Genomic DNA, 20,413 nt, shown 5'->3' with positions numbered 1-20,413 from the left:
TTAAAAAATAAATAAAACCCATAACCACTGTCTAATCACAGGGTGGGGAAAAATCAGGCAATTCCCAAAAAAGGAACATTCTAAAAAATACCGGACCAGCATTCCTCAAACCAGCCAATGTCATAAAAAACAATGGAAGACTTAGAAGCTGTCAAGCCCAATAGAATTCTAAGTGACATGACAACTAAAGATAATGTATCCTGAGTGAGATCCTCGAATAGAAAAAAGGACATTTTGTAAAAGCTAAGGAAATAAAAATATTGACTTTACTTAGTATTATATTGGTTCATTAATTATAACAAAACTACTATACTAATGTAAGATGTTAATAAAAGGGGAGACCATGACTCAATGGTTGAGCATCTGTCTTCGGCTCAGGGCATGATCCTGGATCATGGGTTGGGAGATCCAGCCCAACATTGGGCTCCCTGCAAGGAGTTTGCTTCTCCCTCTGCCTGTGTCTCTGTCTCTGAATCTCTCATGAATAAATAAATAAAATCTTGAAAGAAAGCAAGGAGTTTGCTTCTCCCTCTGCCTGTGTCTCTGTCTCTGAATCTCTCATGAATAAATAAATAAAATCTTAGAAAGAAAGAAAGAAAGAAAGAAAGAAGAAAGAAAGAAAGAAAGAAAGAAAGAAAGAAAGAAAGAAAGAAGAAAGCAAGCTATGGAAACTAATACTCAATGTGAACAGTTATCTAAAAAGAGAAACAAAACCATATATTTAGAAACTAAAAGCTTTTCTCAATAAATATGGCTTAAATGAAAATATGATAGTTATAATTTAAAAATACTTAGAACAGAAAAATAATGAAAATTATACCTAAGTGGATGAGGTGCTACTAAGGACAATCTGTAAATAATTATACAACCATGATAAGGTTATTAGAATTAAGTGAGTCAATATTTAAACATAGAAAAGTATCTGGCCACAAAGCAAATATATGAGTATTTGATAAAAGGTAGACATTTACAAACAAATTCTTTAGAAAGCAAAAAAGTACAAATAAATAGAGTGGAGGCAGTATTTATCAAGAAAATTGTAGGAATTGGAACTGAGTCAGCAGACTTCAGAGAAGTAAGCCTGTGGGTAAGGAAATCAAGAAGTAAACCACATTTTACCCTAGAGTCTCAGAAATTAAGGGCAATGAGCTACCACTAAAAAGAAGGGGGATAAAGGTAAAAACAAGGGGAATGGATGGCAGTCTATATAAAATGTTAGCTCCAAGTCCTATCTCCATCTCTACGCCATATAACTGACCCAGGAAAAGACCTTTGGTTTATTCAACTTGAACCAAACAACTATCAGATTTGGGGAAACCAAGCACATTTGTGAGCAGAAAACTGAGAACGTAACTCAGCTAAGAAAATATTGGCTGTCAGGCCAATTGCACTGGGCAATAAGAAAATCCGGATGCAGAGATTTCAACAACTAAATGGCCAGCTCTTTGAAGCCTCTCCCAAAAGGAAACTAAACAGTTGAAAAATCAACCAATGCACAGAACCTCCAATCAACTTTTTACGTAAAGATTTCACTGGTATATAGAAAAGTACACAAATCACAATTGTACATACTTATGAGTTTTCAAAGAGAATGTTCCTATGAAACCACAACCCATATAGAAAATCCAACATTGCCAGAAGATTAGAGGTTCTTTCATGCACTTAGAGGATTTTATAAAATATGGATCGTAAAGTCTAAGTACATTAAAGCTTCTTTTATTTGGTATGATCTTTGAAAAATTCACCCACATTTTTATATATGACAATAGATGATACCTTCTCATTGCTAAATAGCATTCTAGAATATATATACACCACAATTTACTCACTGTGATATTGTGAATTGTGATGCAACTTTAAAAATTCACGTACATGTCCTTTTTTAAAAATATGCATTTCTTCTAGGTATGTTCTTAAGAGACAAACTTATGTTTGGTATATAACTAGGAGTGGAATTCCTGAATGAGGGAATATGTATATGTTCAGATTTTTGTGATATTGCCAAACAGATTTATAAAATGATTAAGCCATTTACACTTTTACCAGTAGTGGATAAAATGCCACCACTCCAAATCCATACCAACGTGTATTTCTCTTTTTCATTTTAGCCATTGTGGTGAATGAATAATGGTATTGCCTTGTGGTTTTAATATGTGTTTCCTTAAAAACCAATGAAAGTGAACCCACTTTCATATGAATAATGTCCAGTGGATATCATCTTCTATAGAATACTTTTGTCCATCTTTATTGGATTACTTGACTCACTACTGATAGATATTTTTACATATTATAGACTTAAGTTCTTTGTAGAATATTTCTATTGAAAAGATTGTCTGCTTTCATTTTTACTCCTTATGCTGACATTTGATGAACACAATTCTTAAATTTTAATTTAATGCCATTTTTTCCCTTTATGGTTATTATGTGGTTTCTGTCCTATATAAAAAATTTTTTATATAAAAATTCTTTGTCTTCTCTAAGGCCATTAAATAATTTCCTATATTTTATTCTAAAAAGCTTTATAGTCTTACCATATACATTTAGATCTACAATACATCTAGAATTGATACTTGTGTTTGTAGTGAGGTAGAGGTCAAGATTTACCTTTTGCATAAGGATACCTAATTGACTCAATGTCATCAAAATCTAAGTGATCTATTTGTTTTATTTATCTTAAATCTACATTGTTGAGGGTATGCCCATGTATAACTGTTTCATCTGCCTCACTGGCTGACTGTCCTGTCATTATAAATGATCTTTTCATAACAAGTAATGCCTCTTGCATTGGAGAATATGTTATTTAAAATTTCTATAGTTATACCATCTTTCCTTCTGGTTAGCATTCACATACTAGAACTTTTTCTATCCTGGACTTTCTACCTTTTCATTTCCTCATATTTAAGGAGTATCTCTTGCAGGTAACATACTGAATTGTCAGACTAATCTGAAAATCTTTATTCCTATGTAATATAATTACTATTATATTTATCAGGCAGCAATTCTCCATGTATCTCATGTTTATCTACATCTAGCAAGCAGAATCTCTGATCGATCTTTGTTCTATCTTTTCAAGGATATGGGTATAGTGAAAAAACAGCCTTGGATAATAGAGATAGTGTTCTCCTCAAGAGAAGAAGGCAAGTTTGCTCATAGTTTTGGAAAACAGATTATCGTGTCCCTCCTAGAATTAAGAGAAGATACATTTACTGTCAAGTATAACAAAGATAATGTTTTCTTCTGGATCAAAAGGTGAGCATGATTACTGTCTATTATAAGATTATGTTCCCCCAGAGTTGTACCCACATTCATTACCTAACTTGCTTACACCATGCCTTGAACCCCTAGACTTCAGCGGATCCACCCTTTCCAGTCATATTTACCTCAGTCCCAGGGCTGCAGGTCCCTTTCTCCAGAAGACTGGTACAAATCTTGACAACACCATACCTTCTAACTCATATGTTTTAAGGGCCTCAGCTCTAGCAAGAGGAGTAGGCCCTGTGGAAGCCTGAGGTGTACCTAGTTAAAACTGTTCCCCACCTCGACTGGGGACTGTACACTGCACACAACAGGCAAAGAGAGCCTCTGCACTTGACTAAACTGAAGGGAAAATTAGCCAGGACACAATAGCTGGGTACATGCAACACACACAAGAAGCACTCCTGAAGTGCCAGGTTCTGGTCAACATAAAAGGACTGTGCACTGCAGAGCACTACAGGACCTCTTCTTCATAAAGCCATTACTTTCAAAACTAGGGGGCAGACATAGAGAAACAGACACAGAGAGTTAGACAAAATGAGGAGACAGAGAAATATGCCCCAAATGAAAGAAGAGGAAAAAACAAAACCACAGCAAGATATCTAAGTGAAACAGATACAAGTATATGCCTGATAGAGAATTTAAAATAATGATCATAAAGATACTCCCTGGATTTGAATAAACAGTGGAGAATATCAATGACACCCTTCAAAAGTGATAGAAAACACAAAGAAAGAACCAATTAGAGATGAAGAACACAACAAATTAAATTAAAAATACACTAGATGGAATAAATAGCAGGCTAGAAGAAGTGGCAGAACAAATTAGAGACTTGAAGAACAGAATAATGGAAAGTAATCAAGCTGAGCAGGTGAGGTAAAAGAAATCATGCAAAACGAGAATAGACTTAGGGTACTCAGTTACTCCAACAGGCATAGTAACATTCACATTATAGTGATTCTAGAAGAATAAAGAATAGTTGAATATTCCCTAATCTGGGAAAGGAGTCAGTTATCCAGATCCAGGAGGCACAGAAATTCCAAAAAAAAAAAAAAAAAAAAACTACTCAAGATGGCCACATCAAGACACACAGTAATTAAAAATGCAAGAAACAGTGATAAAAAGAGTATTTTAAAAGCAGTAAGAAGGGGCAAGGGGAAGCAGTAGGAGAAAAGAAGACAGTTACACACAAGGAAAGCACCATAAGGCTATCAGCAGATTTTTCAGCATAAACTTTGCAGGCCAGAAGAAAGTGGCATGAAAGGAAAAAATCTACAGTCAAGAATACTCCATCTAGCAAAGCTAACATTCATAGTAGAAGGAGAGATAAAGGGAATCGCTGGGTGGCTCAGCAGTTAAGCACCTGCCTTCAGCCCAGGGCATGATCCTGGAGTCCTGGGACCAAGTCCCCCATCAGGTTTCCTGCATGGAGCCTGCTTTTCCCTCTGCCTGTGTCCCTACCTCTCTCTCTCTCTCTGTCTCTCTCATGAATAAATAAATAAAATCTTTTTTTAAAAAAAGGAGAGATAAAGAGTTTCCAGACAAACCAAAGCTAAAAGAATTCATAATCACTAAGCCAGCCCTACAAGAAATGTAAAGGAGATTTTGTGAGAGAAAAACAAAAACAATAAGAGTAAGAAAAACAGGAAGTGTAAAAAGCAGTGAAAATAAACATATCTGTAAAAATCAGTCAAGGAACACACAAAATATAGAGATGTAAATTATGATACCTTACCAAAAACATGGGGGGGAGGAGAGGATGAAGAGTAAAGAAGAAGCTCAAACTTATGTGACCATCAACTTAATATAAACTGCTATATGCAGAAGACGTTATATATAAACCTAATGGTAACCACAATCAAAACCCATTAATATGCAAAAAAATAAAGAGAAAAGAACCCAAGTACGAACTGTGAGAGGAGAGAGCAAAAAAGAGAACTGATCAGATGAGAAATACAAGAAAAACCACAAAACAAGTAATAAAATGGTGATAAATTTATATCTATCAATAATTACTTTAAATGTAAATGGACTAAATACTCCAATCAAAAGACTCATCTATATTCTGCTTACAAAGACTCAGGTATCAGATGGGTATCAGATGTAAAGATACTCACAGATTGAATGTCAGGGGATAGAGAAATATTTATCATGCAAATGGGTGTGAAAAGAAAGCTGGGGTAGCAATACTTTTTTTGGACAAAATAGACTTTAACCTGTAACAAGAGACAAAGAAGGACACTCTATAATAATAAAAAGTAAAGTCCAACAAGACCTAACAATTGTAAATATTTATGCATCCCACATGAAAGCAGTCAAATAAATACCTAAAAGGTTAATAAAAAACATACGGGAAATAAGCGATAGTAATATGGTAATAGTAGGACACTTTAACACCCCACTTACAGCCCTGGACAGATCCTACAAACAGAAAACCAACAAGGAAACAATGGATTTGAATAACCTGCTGGGCCAGGTAGAGTTAACAGATATGTTCAGAATATTCCCTCCTAAAACACCAAATTATAATTTTTTTTCAAGTACACATGGAACATTCTCCAAAAGAAATCACATATTAGGCCACGAAACAATCTCAACAAATTCAAAAAGACTTAAGTCATACCATGTATCTTTTCTGACCATAATGCTATGAAACTAGAAATCAACTACAAGAAAAAAATGTGGAAAGACCATAATACATGGAGGCTAAATAACACACTACTCAAAAATTAATGGGTCAAGTAAGACATCAAAAAACAAATCAAAAATTACATAGAGAAAAACAAAAATGAAAACACAATAGTCTAAAATCTTTGGGAGGCAGCAAAAGCAAATTTAAGAGAAGAGTTCATAGTAATAAAGGCCTACATCAAGTAGCAAGAAAAATCTCAAATTAACTCCCTAACCTTACACCTAAAGAAGCTAGAAAAGAACAGCAAACAAAACCTCAAACCAGCAGAAGGAGGGAAATAATAAAGATAAGAACAGAAATAAATGATACAGAAACTAGAAAAAAAAAAAAAAACAAGAGAACAGATCAATGAAACCAGAAGCTGGTCTTTTGGAAAGATAAACCAAATTGACAAACTTTTAGTCAGATGCAACAAAAAAAGGACTCAAATAAAATCACAAATAAAAGAGGAAAAATAACAACCAACACCACAGAAATACAAAGGATTGTAAGAGAATCTTATGAAAAATTGTATGCCAACAAATCATACAACTTATACAGGAAGGACCAATTCCTAGAAACATACTCTAACAAAACTGAAACAAGAAGAAAAAGAAAATTTGAACAGACTGATTACCAGCAATGAATCTGAATCAGTAACCAAAATACTCCCAAGAAACAAAAGTCCATGGCAGGATGACTTCACAGGTGAATTCTACCCAACATTTAAAGAGTGAATACTTGTTCTCAAAATTTTCCCAAAAAAATAGAAGAGGAAAGAAAACTTCCAAATTCATTCTATGCAGCCAGAATTACCCTGATACTAAAACCAGGTAAAGAACTATGAAAAAAGAGAACAAAAGGCTAACATCCCTGATAATATAGATGCAAAAATACTAAACAAAATATTGGCAAACTGAATTCAACAATAAATCAAAAAATTATTCACCACAATCCAGTGGGATTTACTGCCAGGCTGCAAAGATGATTTGATACTCACAATTCAATCAAGGTGGTAATCACATCAATGAGAAAGGATAAAAACCATATGATCAAAAAATAAATTAAAAAACCATATGATCATTTCAATAAATGAGGAAAAAGTATTTGACAAAGTACAACATCCATTCATGATAAAAGCCCTCAACGATGTAGATTTAGAGTGAACATATCTCAACATAATAACAGCCTTAAATGAAAAACTCATGGCTAACATCACCTGCAATGGGGAAAAACTGAGAGCTTTTCCCCCAAGGTCAGGAATAAGACATGGATACCCACTTTCACCACTTTTATTCAATATAGTATTGGAAGTCCCAGTCATAGTAATCGACAACAAAAAGAAATAAAAGGCATCCAAATTGGTGAGGAAGAGGTAAAACTTTTCCTATGTGCATATGACATGATACTATATATAGAAAACCCTAAAGACTCTACCAAAAAATTATTGGAACTGATAAATTCAGTAGTCGTGATATATAAAACCAATCTACAGAAATCTGTTGCATTTCAATACACAAATAACAAAGCAGCATAAAGAGAAGTTAAGAAAATAACTTAATAAAATAAAATAAATAAATAAATTGCCATTCCAATTGCACCAAAAATAATAAAATACTAGGAATAATTTTAAATAAAGAGGTAAAAGACCTGTAGTCTAAAAACTATAAAACATTGATGAAAGAAATTGAAGATGACACAAAGAAATGGAAAGACATTCCATGATCATGGATTGGAAGAACAAATATGGTCAAAATGTCCATATTACCCAAAGCAAACTACATATCTAAAGCGATCCCTGTCAAAATACCAACAGCATTTTTCACAGAGCTAGAATGAACAATCCTAAAATTTGCATGGAACCATAAAAGATCCCAAATAGCCAAAGTGACCTTAAAAAATAAAAGCAATGTTGGAGGTATCACAATTCCAGACTTCAAGTTATATTAGAAAGCTGTAAACAGTATGGCACTGGCACAAAAATCAATATATAGACCAGAAGAGAATAGAAAACCCAGAAATAAACCCAAAACTATTTGGTTAATTAATCTTCAACAAAGTAGCAAAGAATATGCAATGGGAAAAAGATGACAGTCTCTTCAACAAATGGTGTCGGGAAGACTGGACATGGATGTGCAAAAATATGAAATTGGGCCACTCCCTTATACTATACAAAAATAAACTCAAAATGGATTAAGGGCTTAAATATGAGATCTGAAACCATAAAAATCTCAGGTCTGCCCATTGTAACAAACCGGTCATAGATGGACTGCCTGTGGGCTCAATTCCTCCTACAGTCTATTATGCCAAACCTGGATCTATTCTAAGACAAAAGTAAAACATCTCAGGGTTGTTTTGCTATAACATTGTCACCCTCTCAGCAAGATACTCTAAGAAAGACATTTTCCTGTGTAAAATCATAGATGAGGCACTACAGACTTTGGATTCTTAAAATGCCTCTGAAAAGGAGGCAAAGTGACCTTGTATGTGAGGATTTGGACAATTTCAATGTGCTTTTGCTGTTGCTTCAATATACTAATTATGTGGCTTTCAATTGTATGTTCAATTCTAAAAGGTATAATTGGTAATTACACTTAAAAACTTGTACTATACATGCTCCTAAACTTCAAAAGTAAAGGTGAAATACATTAAATTGAAATACCCAAAACTGTGCCCCTGTCTCTTCTTGCCTAACAAAAGTAACATAGAATCCTAGGATGGGAAAGAAAAATCCCAGGCTTACTTATGGACTTAAAGGAAGCAGGGCTAGTAAGAGAGTAAGAATTGGGCAAGAACTCAATTCAACAGACCTTATGCCACTGAAAACGGTTATCAGAGAATTGAGATTAACAGATTAACCACCAATTCAATTTAGTTGTTACTCCTATATCCCTTGAAGTTCCAGATATTGTGAAGTAACTAAATTTATGGCACACATGAATGGCACTTTGAGACGCTGTCTTGGACATTGTCAAAACCTTCTTTTGAATCCCATTAGCAACCAAAGACAAAGACCAATTCTCATTCACGCTATAAGGCCACGAATAATAAATCTGCAGTATTCCCTAAACTCCCCTAACATTTCCTACTACAAAGAGGTAGGTCAGGATTCATTGTGAGTACATCACCCACCAATGCCAAAAGTTTTCAATGATAGATAAATATCTGGTTGGATGGAAGGTCAGAAGTCTCAGCCTCAAATTAATTCATTAATTACTTTGGTGTAACCATATCTTCATCAGCAAAGATGACTGATAAAGCTCAACAAAATCCAGAAGACAGCTCATCAAGTTTTGGGGGACCAATGCAGACAGATTCAAAATGCTCAACCGCTCTGGCAATTAGGGACAAATTATTGTCCTTCTTCCCCTCAACCACAAGGTCACAGGGCATCACTTTGGACTCTTGAGTATTACAGAGAATAGATGACTCATATGGATACTCTATTTCAGTGGTCTTTTCTCTCAGCTAACCTGCAATGGGTGTAATCCGGACCTACATTTAAAGCCAAGCAACAGGCTATGGCATACTTCTTGCTTTGAGGTACACAAACCTAATGACCCATTTGAGCTCCAAGTCTCTATAACTGATGATTTAGTGTACTAGAGCCTCTGGAAGAGGGAGCCAGCCTCAGTTCAGAAGCATTCCCTGGGATTCACTGACTCCCTAAAACAGCTAAGTTGGAAAAACAACTCTTAGCTTACTACTAGCCTCTTGTCAGAACTGAAGCCCTGATGCAAGCAGGCTTTGTGACTCTGTGGACTGATATTCTCATTTTGGGATACACCAAACCAGATTCACAACTATTTGACCAGTCTTACTTACTCGTCAAGTGAAAATGGTATATTCAGGCCATAGGGATATTCATATTCATAATTCATAAGTGCTTAAAGAAACACCAACCAAATAGTTACATAAAGCAACTAGTTACATAGAAGGGAAACCCTGTAAGGTTATCTCCTGATTTTTCAGTAGAAAATTTATAGGCCCTAAGGGAGTAGCCTAAATATTCAAAGTGCTGAAAGAAGAAAACTACAACCAAGAATACTCTACCCAGAAAGCTTATCATTCAGAATTGATGCGAGAAAAAGAATTTCCCAGACAGAAGTTAAGAATTCATCACCATTAAACCAGCCTTATAAGAAAGGTTAAAAAGACTTCTTTAAGTGGAAAATAAAAAGCCATAGCTAGAAGAAATTATAAAAGGAAAATTTCCACTGGTAAAAGCAAATATATAGTAAAGCTAGTAGATCACTAATAAAGCTTGCATGAAGGTTAAAGGACAAAAGTAGTAAAAATCAACTACATCTAAAAATTAGTTAAGGGTTTCATAAAATTTAAAAATGCAAAAGCACTATATAAAACTTGGAGGGTAGAGAATGAAAATAGAAAGCTTTTAAAATGCGTTCAAACTAAAGCAACCATCAATCAAATATGGATTGTCACATACTTAGGATATTATATATAAACTTCATGGTAACCACAAACCAAAAACCTATAATGACATATAAAAGATAAAGTGAAAGCAATCCAAAGATTAAAAAAAAGTCATTTTTTACACTAAAGAAAGTCATTAATTACAAGAGAAGAAGAAACAGAAGAATTACAAAAATAGACAGAAAACAATAAACTTCATGGCAATAAATATGTACCTGTCGATAATTCCTTTAAATGTCAATAGTATAAATGTTCCCGTCAAAAGACATAGGGTGACTGAATGAATTAAAAATAACATGTATGTCTTTCTCTAAAAAAATAAATAAATAAATAAAAATTAAAAAAAAAAAAGCAAGGGTAAGGGGGTCACTTGGATGGTTCATTTGGTTAAGCATCCAACTCTTTATTTGGGCTCAGGTCATGATCTGAGTCATGTTGTCAAGCCCCATGTCAGTTTCCATGAAGGGCATGGAGCCTGAAAGATATTCTTTCTCTCTCTCTCTCTCTCTCTCTCTGCCTGTCTCTCTTTCTCCCTCTCTCTTTCTCTCTCAGCCTCAGTCCCTCTCCCCACCTCTCTCTCTCTCTCTCTCAAATAAATAAATAGCATTTATATGCTGCCTACAAGAAACACATTTTAGACACATGGAAAGATATTCAACATCACTCATTACCAGGGAAATGCAAATCAAAACCACAATCAGGTATCACCACGCCTGTCAGAATGGCTAAAATCAAAAACAGAAGAAACAGGGTTGGCAAAGATGTGGAGAGAGAGGAACGCTTGTGCACCCACTGGTGGGAATAGAAACTGGTACAACAACTGTGGAAAACAGTGTAGAAAAAAATTTAAAATAAAATTACTTTATGGTCAAGTAATTCCACTACTAGGAATTTATCCAAAGAATACAACAACACTAACTTGGAGGAGAAATATGCCTCCCTACGTTTGTTGCAGCATTATTTACAAAGCCAAATTATAGAAGTAGCTGAAGGGTCCATTGATAGGTGAATGGATAAAGACAATGTGGAATATATAAACAATGTAATATTACTCAGCCATAAAAAAGAACTTAATCTTGCCATTCACAACAGCGTGGATGGTCTTAGAGGGTATAATGCTGAGTGAAATAAGTCAGAAAAAATAAATACCATATGATTTCACTCATATGTGGAATATGAGAAACAAAACAAACAAAGAAAAAAAGGGACAAATACCCCAACTCTAAATACAAATAATAAGCTGGTGGTTGTCAGAGGCGAGGTAGGTGGGGAAGTCGGTAAAATAAAGGGGATTAAGAGTATATTTTATTGTGATGAGTACTGAGTAATATATGGAATCACTTTAAAATAACGATAAAATAAAAGTTGAGTAAATGCTCTCACTCCTACTTTATGCTTATTTGAAATATTTCATAGATGCATACAAGAAAATTTTACATAAAAACTTCAAAATAAGTACAATGAGCAGAAAAGGTCTACCTGCAATTTTAGTAGCTGTAGAGTGTGTTAATATAAACTGATTTTCTATATATATAGGCAAAAATTCAGAAGCTCCAATATAAACTAAAGATTCTGAAGCTTTGGTCAGAGCTAGGCATATAAATAGTGGACTCTTCAACAGAACCTGAAATAGAAATAAGTTATACTCAAATTATTTTGTTAGGCAAAGAAGAGATTTTTTTTTTCATTCACATAGTAATGACCAATCAGCAAAACTTTTACCTCTCCCAATCTAAACTGAAAATGCACATATATAGATAGATGATAGATATAGATATAGATATATAAATCAAAACCAAAATTTGCAATTCACCAATATATAAATACTGTTAAAGACATGTATTAGAACCATTTTTAGGGGCAGCCCAGATGGCTCATCAGTTTAGCACCGCCTTCGGCTCAGGGCATGATCCTGGAGTCCTGGGATCAAGTCCCACGTCGGGCTCCCTGCATGGAGCCTGCTTCTCCCTCTGCCTCTGTCTCTGCCTCTCTCTCCCTCTGTGTCTCTCATGAATAAATACATAAAATCTTTAAAATACAAAACCATTTTTATTTGTAATTTGACCTCCATACCACCTATAATTTTTATTTGTAAGTCTGGCAGTTTTCCGGAAAACTTAAGGAAAAAAAAAGATATCATTAACCAGGTGTCTAGAATGTCCTTTTACTTTAGTTAATCTATTTTTTTCTTAATAAATCTTTTTACCTAAATAAAAAAACAAAGATAAGCAACATTCAAGGAAAATCACTAGTATTACTATTAAGATTCTACAACATTTTACTCCTGGGAATTCCATATAGAGTGAAGTCATTTACATTTTGCATTTTAGTCAATTTTTTTTAACTAATTCAGAAGCCTTAGCAAGGATGTATAGTGATGCTGTACTATTACCTATTATACTATTACACTATACATAGTAATTAACATGACAGTAATTGACATGAAAATATTAACTTTTTAACGGCTTTCTCTATTTTCTATATACCTATATATCTTTGAAAATTTCAGTGGTGCTTTATGTTTGTATATACTGTTAAATTAATTTTTTTTCTAGTCCTAAATACCATTTTGAAAATTCTAAACAAATTCTCTATATTGATCTAATTCATCTTCTGAGGGTTGTCTAACTCCCACAGGGTTAAATGCTCAGACTCACTTCAACTCCCATTGTTACAAACAAGGCCATCTTAAACATCCCTGTATGTGCACCGTTACGGACTAGGGTCAACTGTCTTTGGAACTATATATCCATACAAGGATTGCTGGGCCATTAGGATCTACTATATACCTCCTTCCACTATTTCTCTAGATTTTTTTCCCCAAATGTATCAGTTTACAATCAGACCATAACGTAGGAGAGTTACATATTCTTCATGGAGCAACTTATACTTTATAAAGTTCATCACAAGCAGTATTTTCCATTCCACATTCCCTTCCAGAACTTTGCCATGCTCCCGTCAGGAGGCATTGACCTTGGAAAGTCCTTTATGACTGTCGCAACAAAGCAAGAGATGCTGCATGACATCTGACGTTGGGTCATAAAACGACAGTACGACTCCTGCTGTATATTCTCACTCTCTCAGGACTTTGGCTTTGAGAATCTTTCTGCATGTTGTAAGAAAGTCCAGGCCATATGGAAGTCCAGGCCATGCATGGGTATTCCAGCAAACAGTTTCAAAAGCTAGTATTTGAGTAAACAAGCCTTCAGGTTATTTTATTCTCCAGACTTCACTTTAGTTGACAAGTAGAGCTGAGCAGAGCAAGCCCTGACAAAACTGCAGATTAATGAGCAAAATTGTGTTCTATTATTTTAAGCTACTAGGTTTGGGGATGGTTTGTCACATAGCAATAGATATGTGGTAAACCCCCACATAATCACAAATCCTTGATATTATTAGCTGGCTTTTAAAATTTTGCCATGCTGATGGATGTACAATCATACCACACATGCTTTGCTTGGCACTTTTCTAAATTCAGATCCAACTGAGCACTTCTTCACGTCACTCATAGCTATTTCAGGTTAGTTATTATGTGTGAACTGCTTTTCGTATTTTTATTAGGCTTCCTGAAATTCCTATAGAGATTTTTCAAGACTTCCTTGTTTATTCTAAATACTAATCTCTTGTTAGACTAAGAGATCTCTTACTCCTCTTTTAACATAGTCTGCAGTTTCCTTCACAGAACAGAAATCTTGATTGTAATCTAGCCCATTAATTTTTACTTCATATTTTCACATTTGCAAACTTGTTTAACCTTTCCTACCTTTATGTCACAAGATATTTCTTTCCTGGTTTAGCATTAACTGTGCTAGCATTTTTCTTTTTTTTTTTTTTTATTTTTTTTTTATTTATTTTTTATTGGTGTTCAATTTGCTAACATACAGAATAACCCCCAGTGCCCGTCACCCATTCACTCCCACCCCCCGCCCTCCTCCCCTTCTACCACCCCTAGTTCGCTTCCCAGAGTTAGCAGTCTTTACGTTCTGTCTCCCTTTCTGATATTTTGTGCTAGCATTTTTCTAATCACATTACATTAACCTAGAAATCACCTTTGTATGAGAGGCCCAACTTCATTTCACCATAGAGAGAATCAAATTTGTTCTCACACTTACTGAGCAGCTATCCTTGCAGAGCCTTCTCTATCATATAGCAAGATTTTATATGCATTAACCTGTTGCTGAGCTCTGTAGCTTTTGTCCCATTGGTCTATACCATGATTTTATATGAAATGGCAGTCTGTATTAGATACAGCAGGGATCCCTGGGTGGCGCAGCGGTTTGGCGCCTGCCTTTGGCCCAGGGCGCGATCCTGGAGACCCGGGATTGAATCCCACATCGGGCTCCCGGTGCATGGAGCCTGCTTCTCCCTCTGCCTGTGTCTCTGACTCTCTCTCTCTCTCTCTCTCTCTGTGACTATCATAAATAAATAAAAATTAAAAAAAAATAGATACTACAGGCAGAATGAGGAACAGAAAACCTAGCTTTTTCCTCCTTTCTGCAACTGATTTTTGGAACAACAACTAGTAAATCACATCTCTACATATCCTATTTTTTAGGCAGTATTAATAGTAGACAAGGTAATTATGTTAGAGTCAGTCACATGAGATATTTTTATATTGTTAACCTCAATTAAGCCACCTATATGTGTATGTGTGCGTGTGCCTGTGTGCACATCCAAAGATACACGTGTCTTTGGAAAAATTACTCATTTTATTTCTTTACTCGTCCTCTTTAAATTACTGGTTCATCATCTGTAAGATAGAAATTACAATATCTGTATCTCCAGGTGATCATGAAAATGCAATATATGCAATAATTTGGTTTCTGGCATATAGAAGGTACCTAGGAAAGCATACACATCATTTTCATAATTTATAAAATAAGAGGGTCACGCTAGATTATCAGATTTGTTGGTTGCAAACTCTAGTGTGCTTTGAATCATTTGAACGGTGTAAAACACAGACTGCCCGGTCTTACTTTCAGAGTTTCTGATTTAGCAGGTCTGGAGTAGGGCCCGAGAATTTGAATTTTTAACAAATTCCCAGGTGATGATGATGATGATGATGATGATGATGATGATGATAATGATGGCCTGGGAGCCACACTGAGAACCACAGCACTAGATAATTTTTGTGTTTGGACTCTTTAGAATTAAAATGAATAGATTCAAAGGTTAATCCAGTTGATGTTACTCAGTAAAGTAAGAAAGCCAAAAACATTTTCCAAGTAGCTGAATAATTCAGCACTCATAAAGAAACAGAACATGATTCAGAATCAAATGGCAGCTTTGGTGTCTGCTCCCTAGTGAGCATTCCACTGCTTTCTCTTAACTGTTTCAAAGGCCCAGATATTCGGCTTCTTTCTATCAGCTTGTTGTGTCTATATCTACGTCTATTACGGCCTCTGACTACATTGTCTCTCCATTTGCTCCTCTTTCTCAACAGCCTTTGCACATTCGTTCTATGTCAGTTTATTAAGGCTGTGTTGTTTGAGTTTCCCAGACTTTCTCCTATTTATACTCTCCCAAGAAAGAGAAATTATCAAGTCAGTTTTTAACAAGTGTCCCTATTGGGTATTTTCTCAAGCTATTTAAGAGGTTTTTGGGAAATCTAAGAGTTACTATCTGGGTTCAAGTGCTGATCCCAGACCTAGTTTTAAGTAGGACAGTTGAACTACATCCCATAGAGCATGGCAACTAATGCATAAGGAACCACTTCTGGGCACTTTATTCAGAAAGAAACTGTAGGGACACCTGGGTGGCTCAGTGGTTGAGGCTCAGGGTGTGACCCTGGGGTCCCGGGAATGAGTTCAGCTTTGGGCTCCCCATATGGAGCTTGTTTCTCCCTCTGCCTGTGTCTGCCTCTCTCTGTGTGTCTCTCGTGAATAAATAAATATTTTTTAAAAAGAAACTGTAACCATAACACTCAGAATACAACAGACCTTTCTAATAGAATGTCCAGGCTCTCTTCTTTAAAAAAAAATCTATTTTTAAAGGGATTTCATGTAATGAAATCAGGCTGAATTATGGTAGGTTGAATTATGATAGGTGTAAATGTACCAAAGGAGAAATCAAATTAGGTCTTCACAGTAGCAGATAAATTTAAGCAACAGCGTGTAGCACTGTGGCTCTTAGCCCTAGTCAATCACAGGGTTTGTCTAAAACCAAGATCTTTGGACACACCAGAGGAGGCTCGTGGTGGTCTGGGAGGTATGGTTTCAAGCCAGACTAGGTACTCCTGCAGGTACTTACTTAGTATGAGTGTGAAATAAGAACAGGATCAGCAAATATCAGCAAAATATAAAGTAAATTATCTAGTGAACACAGACAAGTAGACTAAGATTCAGGACAGGTCTCGAGTAGCAGCAGGAAACAAATGTTAATAAGGGAGCTATTGCATGAACCAAGGTTCATTGAATATGGGATGTGTAGTGTCCCAATTAATTGCAGAACTTTTTCTTTTATGTGGGAGAAGCATCCATCTACTTCCTACCCTAAGCAAGGTAGCATAACAGGAGACAATGACCTTGCCAGTAAAAGGTAAAAGGCCTTAGTGTCTATAGACAAATAGGAGGAAAATATAAGTTGAAGAGGAGACCAATAAGCTCCTTTGAATATTCCAAGTGTTTTACTTGATCATTTAACTTCTCCCTTTCTCTGGTCTTGGTTCCTCATGAAGAACATGTATAATTAGCCACAGAAAATAAGTAATGGTTATCTTCATTAAATCTGTCAAGATGAATAAAAGACCTCACCGAGAAAATGTTGCTTGTTCAAGCTGAAAAATGTTTCAGCCATATATCCTGAAACCTCCTCACTTACTCTGCTTCTACAAATATCAATTTATTCCACCAAACCTAGGAGACAATTCAGAGACCGAAACTAGTACACGTCATCCTGATATAAATACAAATGATAAATATATTTTTTAAAGAATCATGTTCCAAAATAAATAAATAAATAAAAAAATAAAGAATCATGTTACTTGTGTCAAATGTACATTGATTGATTCTAGTTTCTATGATAGCAATTTACCTGCTTTCAAAGAACATTAATATTTTGACCACTCAGAGTGTAATATCTAAATAATGTGGACACTAGCCTTTTTTTATGTACTCTGTCATCCATTTCTAGCCACACAGGCAACGAATAATGCTTTATATTCATTTGGTTCTACAGAACCAAGTTCTGTAGTTCAAAAAGTTCTTTCATATCAAAATAGCTTTGATCTTTTGATTTGAAATTTTAAATTTCTTTTCTTTGTTCACTGGAATTCTAGTATATAAATGTCTTCCCCACTGATAAGGTATGAGACTTAAGGCAGGAGATGAAGAAAAACGAGGTAAAAGTGTTCATCTCTCTGATCCATACATTTAAAAACAGTTTTCTCTTATAAAATTTTATTCCTTATCTGCTTCTCGCCAGTGCTAATTTCATTGTTTTTTCTTTTCCCTAATTTATTTCCCTAACTCCCAAGCTTTCTATTTTTACTCTTTTAAAATATACTTCTAATTGATTATATTCTGATAGCTATAGTTATTCATTGTTCTACTTTCTATTCTTAGCTTAAACCCATAGACATTTATAACTTTTTGCCTCATGGATTTTATAACTTATTTTTTACTTGTTTATTTTTTTCTTCAAATTTTTATTTAAAGTCTAGTTAGTTAAAATATAGTGCAATATTGGTTCAGGAATAGAATTTGGTGATTCATCACTTATATACAACACCCAGAGCTCATTGTAACAAGTGCCCTCCTTAACCCCATCACCCATCTAGCCCATCGCCCACCCACCTTCCTTCATCAATCCTGTTCTTATCACTAACAGTCTCTTATGATTTGTTTCCTTGTCTTTTTCCCCCTTCCCATATGTTCATCTATTTTGTTTCTTAAACTCCACATATGGTTTTTGTCTTTCTCTGACTTATTTCACTTAGCATGATATACTGTAGCTCCATCCACATCATTGCAAATGGCAAGACGTTGTTTTTGATGGCTGAGAATATTTCAGTGTGTGTGTGTGTATACACATCATCTTCTTTATCCATTCACCAGTAGATGGACATTTGACTTCTTTTCCATATTTTGGCTATTGGTGATTATGCTGCTAAAAACACCGGGGTGCATGCACCAAATTGAATCTATATTTTTGTGTCCCCTTTGGGTAATACCCAAGAGTGCAATTGCTGAATTTTAGTGTAGTTATATTTTTAACTTTTTAAAAAAGATTTATTTACTTATTTATTTGAGGGAGAGAGTGTGTGAGCAGAGGGAAAGGGAGAGGGAGACAAGCGACTCCCCGCTGAGCAGGGAGACTGAAGAGGGACTTGACTCATGACCTGAGCCGAAATCAAGAGTTGGATGCTTAACCAAATGAGCCACCCAGGTTCCTCTATTTTCAACTTTTTGAGGAGCCTCCATACTGTCTTCCACAGTGGCTGCACTAGTTTGCATTCCCACCAACAGTACAAGAGGGTTCCTCTTTCTCTGCATCCTCACCAATAACTGGTATTTCTTGTGTTTTTAATTTCAGCCACTCAGACAGGTGTGAGGTGGTATCTCATCATGGTTTTGATTAGTATTTTCCTGATGATGAGAGATGTTGAGCATCTTTTCATGTGTCTGTTAGCCATCTGGATGTCTTCTTTGGGGAAAAAAAAAATCTATTCACTTCTTCTGCCCATTTCTTAACTGGATTATTTGAGTTTTGGTTGTTGAGTTTGATACGTTCTTTATAGATTTTTGGATATTAACCCTTTATTAGATATATCATTTGCAAATATCTTCTCCCATTCTATAGATTGCCTTCTAATTTTGTTTCCTTTGCTGTGCAGAAGCTTTTTATCTTGATGAAGTCCCAATAGTTCATTTCTGCTTTTGTATTCCTTGCCTTTAGTGATATGTCCAGTGAGAAGTCGCTACGGTTAATGCCAAAGAGTTGCTGCCTGTGTTCTCCTCTAGGATTTTGACGGTTTCCTGTCTCAGATTTTTAAATCATTCATCCATTTTTAATTTATTTTTGTGTATGGTGTAAGAAAGCGGTCCAGTTTCATTCTTCTGCATGCTGCTGTCCAGTTTTCCCATCACCATTTGTTGAAGAGACTGTCCTTTTTCCAGTGGATATTCTTTCCTGCTTTATTGAAGATTAGTTGACCAGATAGTTGTGGGTCCATTTCGGGGTTTTCTGTTCTGTTCCACCGACCTATGTTGTCTGTTTTTGTGCTAGTACCATACTGTCTTGATCACTACAGCTTTGTAATATAGCTTGAAGTCCAAAACTGTGACATCTCTAGCTTTTTCTTTTTCAAGAAAAATACTTGCTTTGGTTATTTGGGGGCTTTTGTTGTTCTGTACATATTTTAGGATATTCTAGTTCTGTTAAAAATACTGTTTTTTTTTTAAATGCTGGCATTTTGATGGGGATTATGTTAAATATGTAGATTGCTTTGGGTAGTATAGACATTTTAGTGTTTTTTCTTCCAATCCATAGGCATAGAATGCTTTTCTACTTATTTGTGGAAATAAATAATTTGATTTCTTACATCAGTGTTTTATAGTTTATATTTTTTACCTCTTTGGTTAGGTTTATTTCCAGGTAGTTTATGGTTTTTGATGCTATTGTAAATGGGACTGATTCCTTGATTTCTCTTTCTCCTGCTTCATTATTGGTGTATAGAAATGCAGCAGATTTCTGTACACTAATTTTGTATTCCGCAAATTTGCTGAATTCATGTATCAGTTCTAGCAATTTTTTGTGGAGTCTTTTGGGTTTTCTGCATAAAGTATCATATCCTCTACAAATAGTGAAAGTTTACTTCTTCCTTGTTGACTTGGACACTTTTCATTTCTTTTTGTTGTCTGATTGCTGAGGCTAAAACTTGCAGTACTATGTTAAATAGTAAGGGTGAGAATAGACATCCTTGTCTTGTTCCCAACCATACAGGAAAAGCTCTCAGTTTTTCCCCATTGAAGATGATATTAGTTGTGGATCTTTCATATATGGCCTTTATAATGTTGAGATAAGTTTTATCTATACCTACTTTGTTGAGGG

General features: G+C 35.2%; 1 protein-coding gene across 4 annotated transcripts in view; it reads right to left on the bottom strand.

Moving 5' to 3' along the window:
* Positions 1 to 20,413, bottom strand: part of SLCO6A1 (solute carrier organic anion transporter family member 6A1) — a 94,614-nt gene that overhangs the window by 47,155 nt on the left and 27,046 nt on the right. For all 4 annotated transcript variants that reach the window (XM_072789411.1, XM_072789420.1, XM_072789401.1 and 1 more), the window contains one exon: positions 11,843 to 11,987. In XM_072789411.1, coding sequence (XP_072645512.1) covers positions 11,843 to 11,987 — 145 coding nt within the window. The remainder of the gene's footprint in view (positions 1 to 11,842; positions 11,988 to 20,413) is intronic.

This window comes from Canis lupus, chromosome 2 (genome assembly GCF_048164855.1).
Source record: "Canis lupus baileyi chromosome 2, mCanLup2.hap1, whole genome shotgun sequence".
Lineage (NCBI taxonomy): Eukaryota > Metazoa > Chordata > Mammalia > Carnivora > Canidae > Canis > Canis lupus.
Note: the sequence above shows the minus strand (reverse complement) of the source record. Positions and strands in the feature narration are given on the sequence as shown.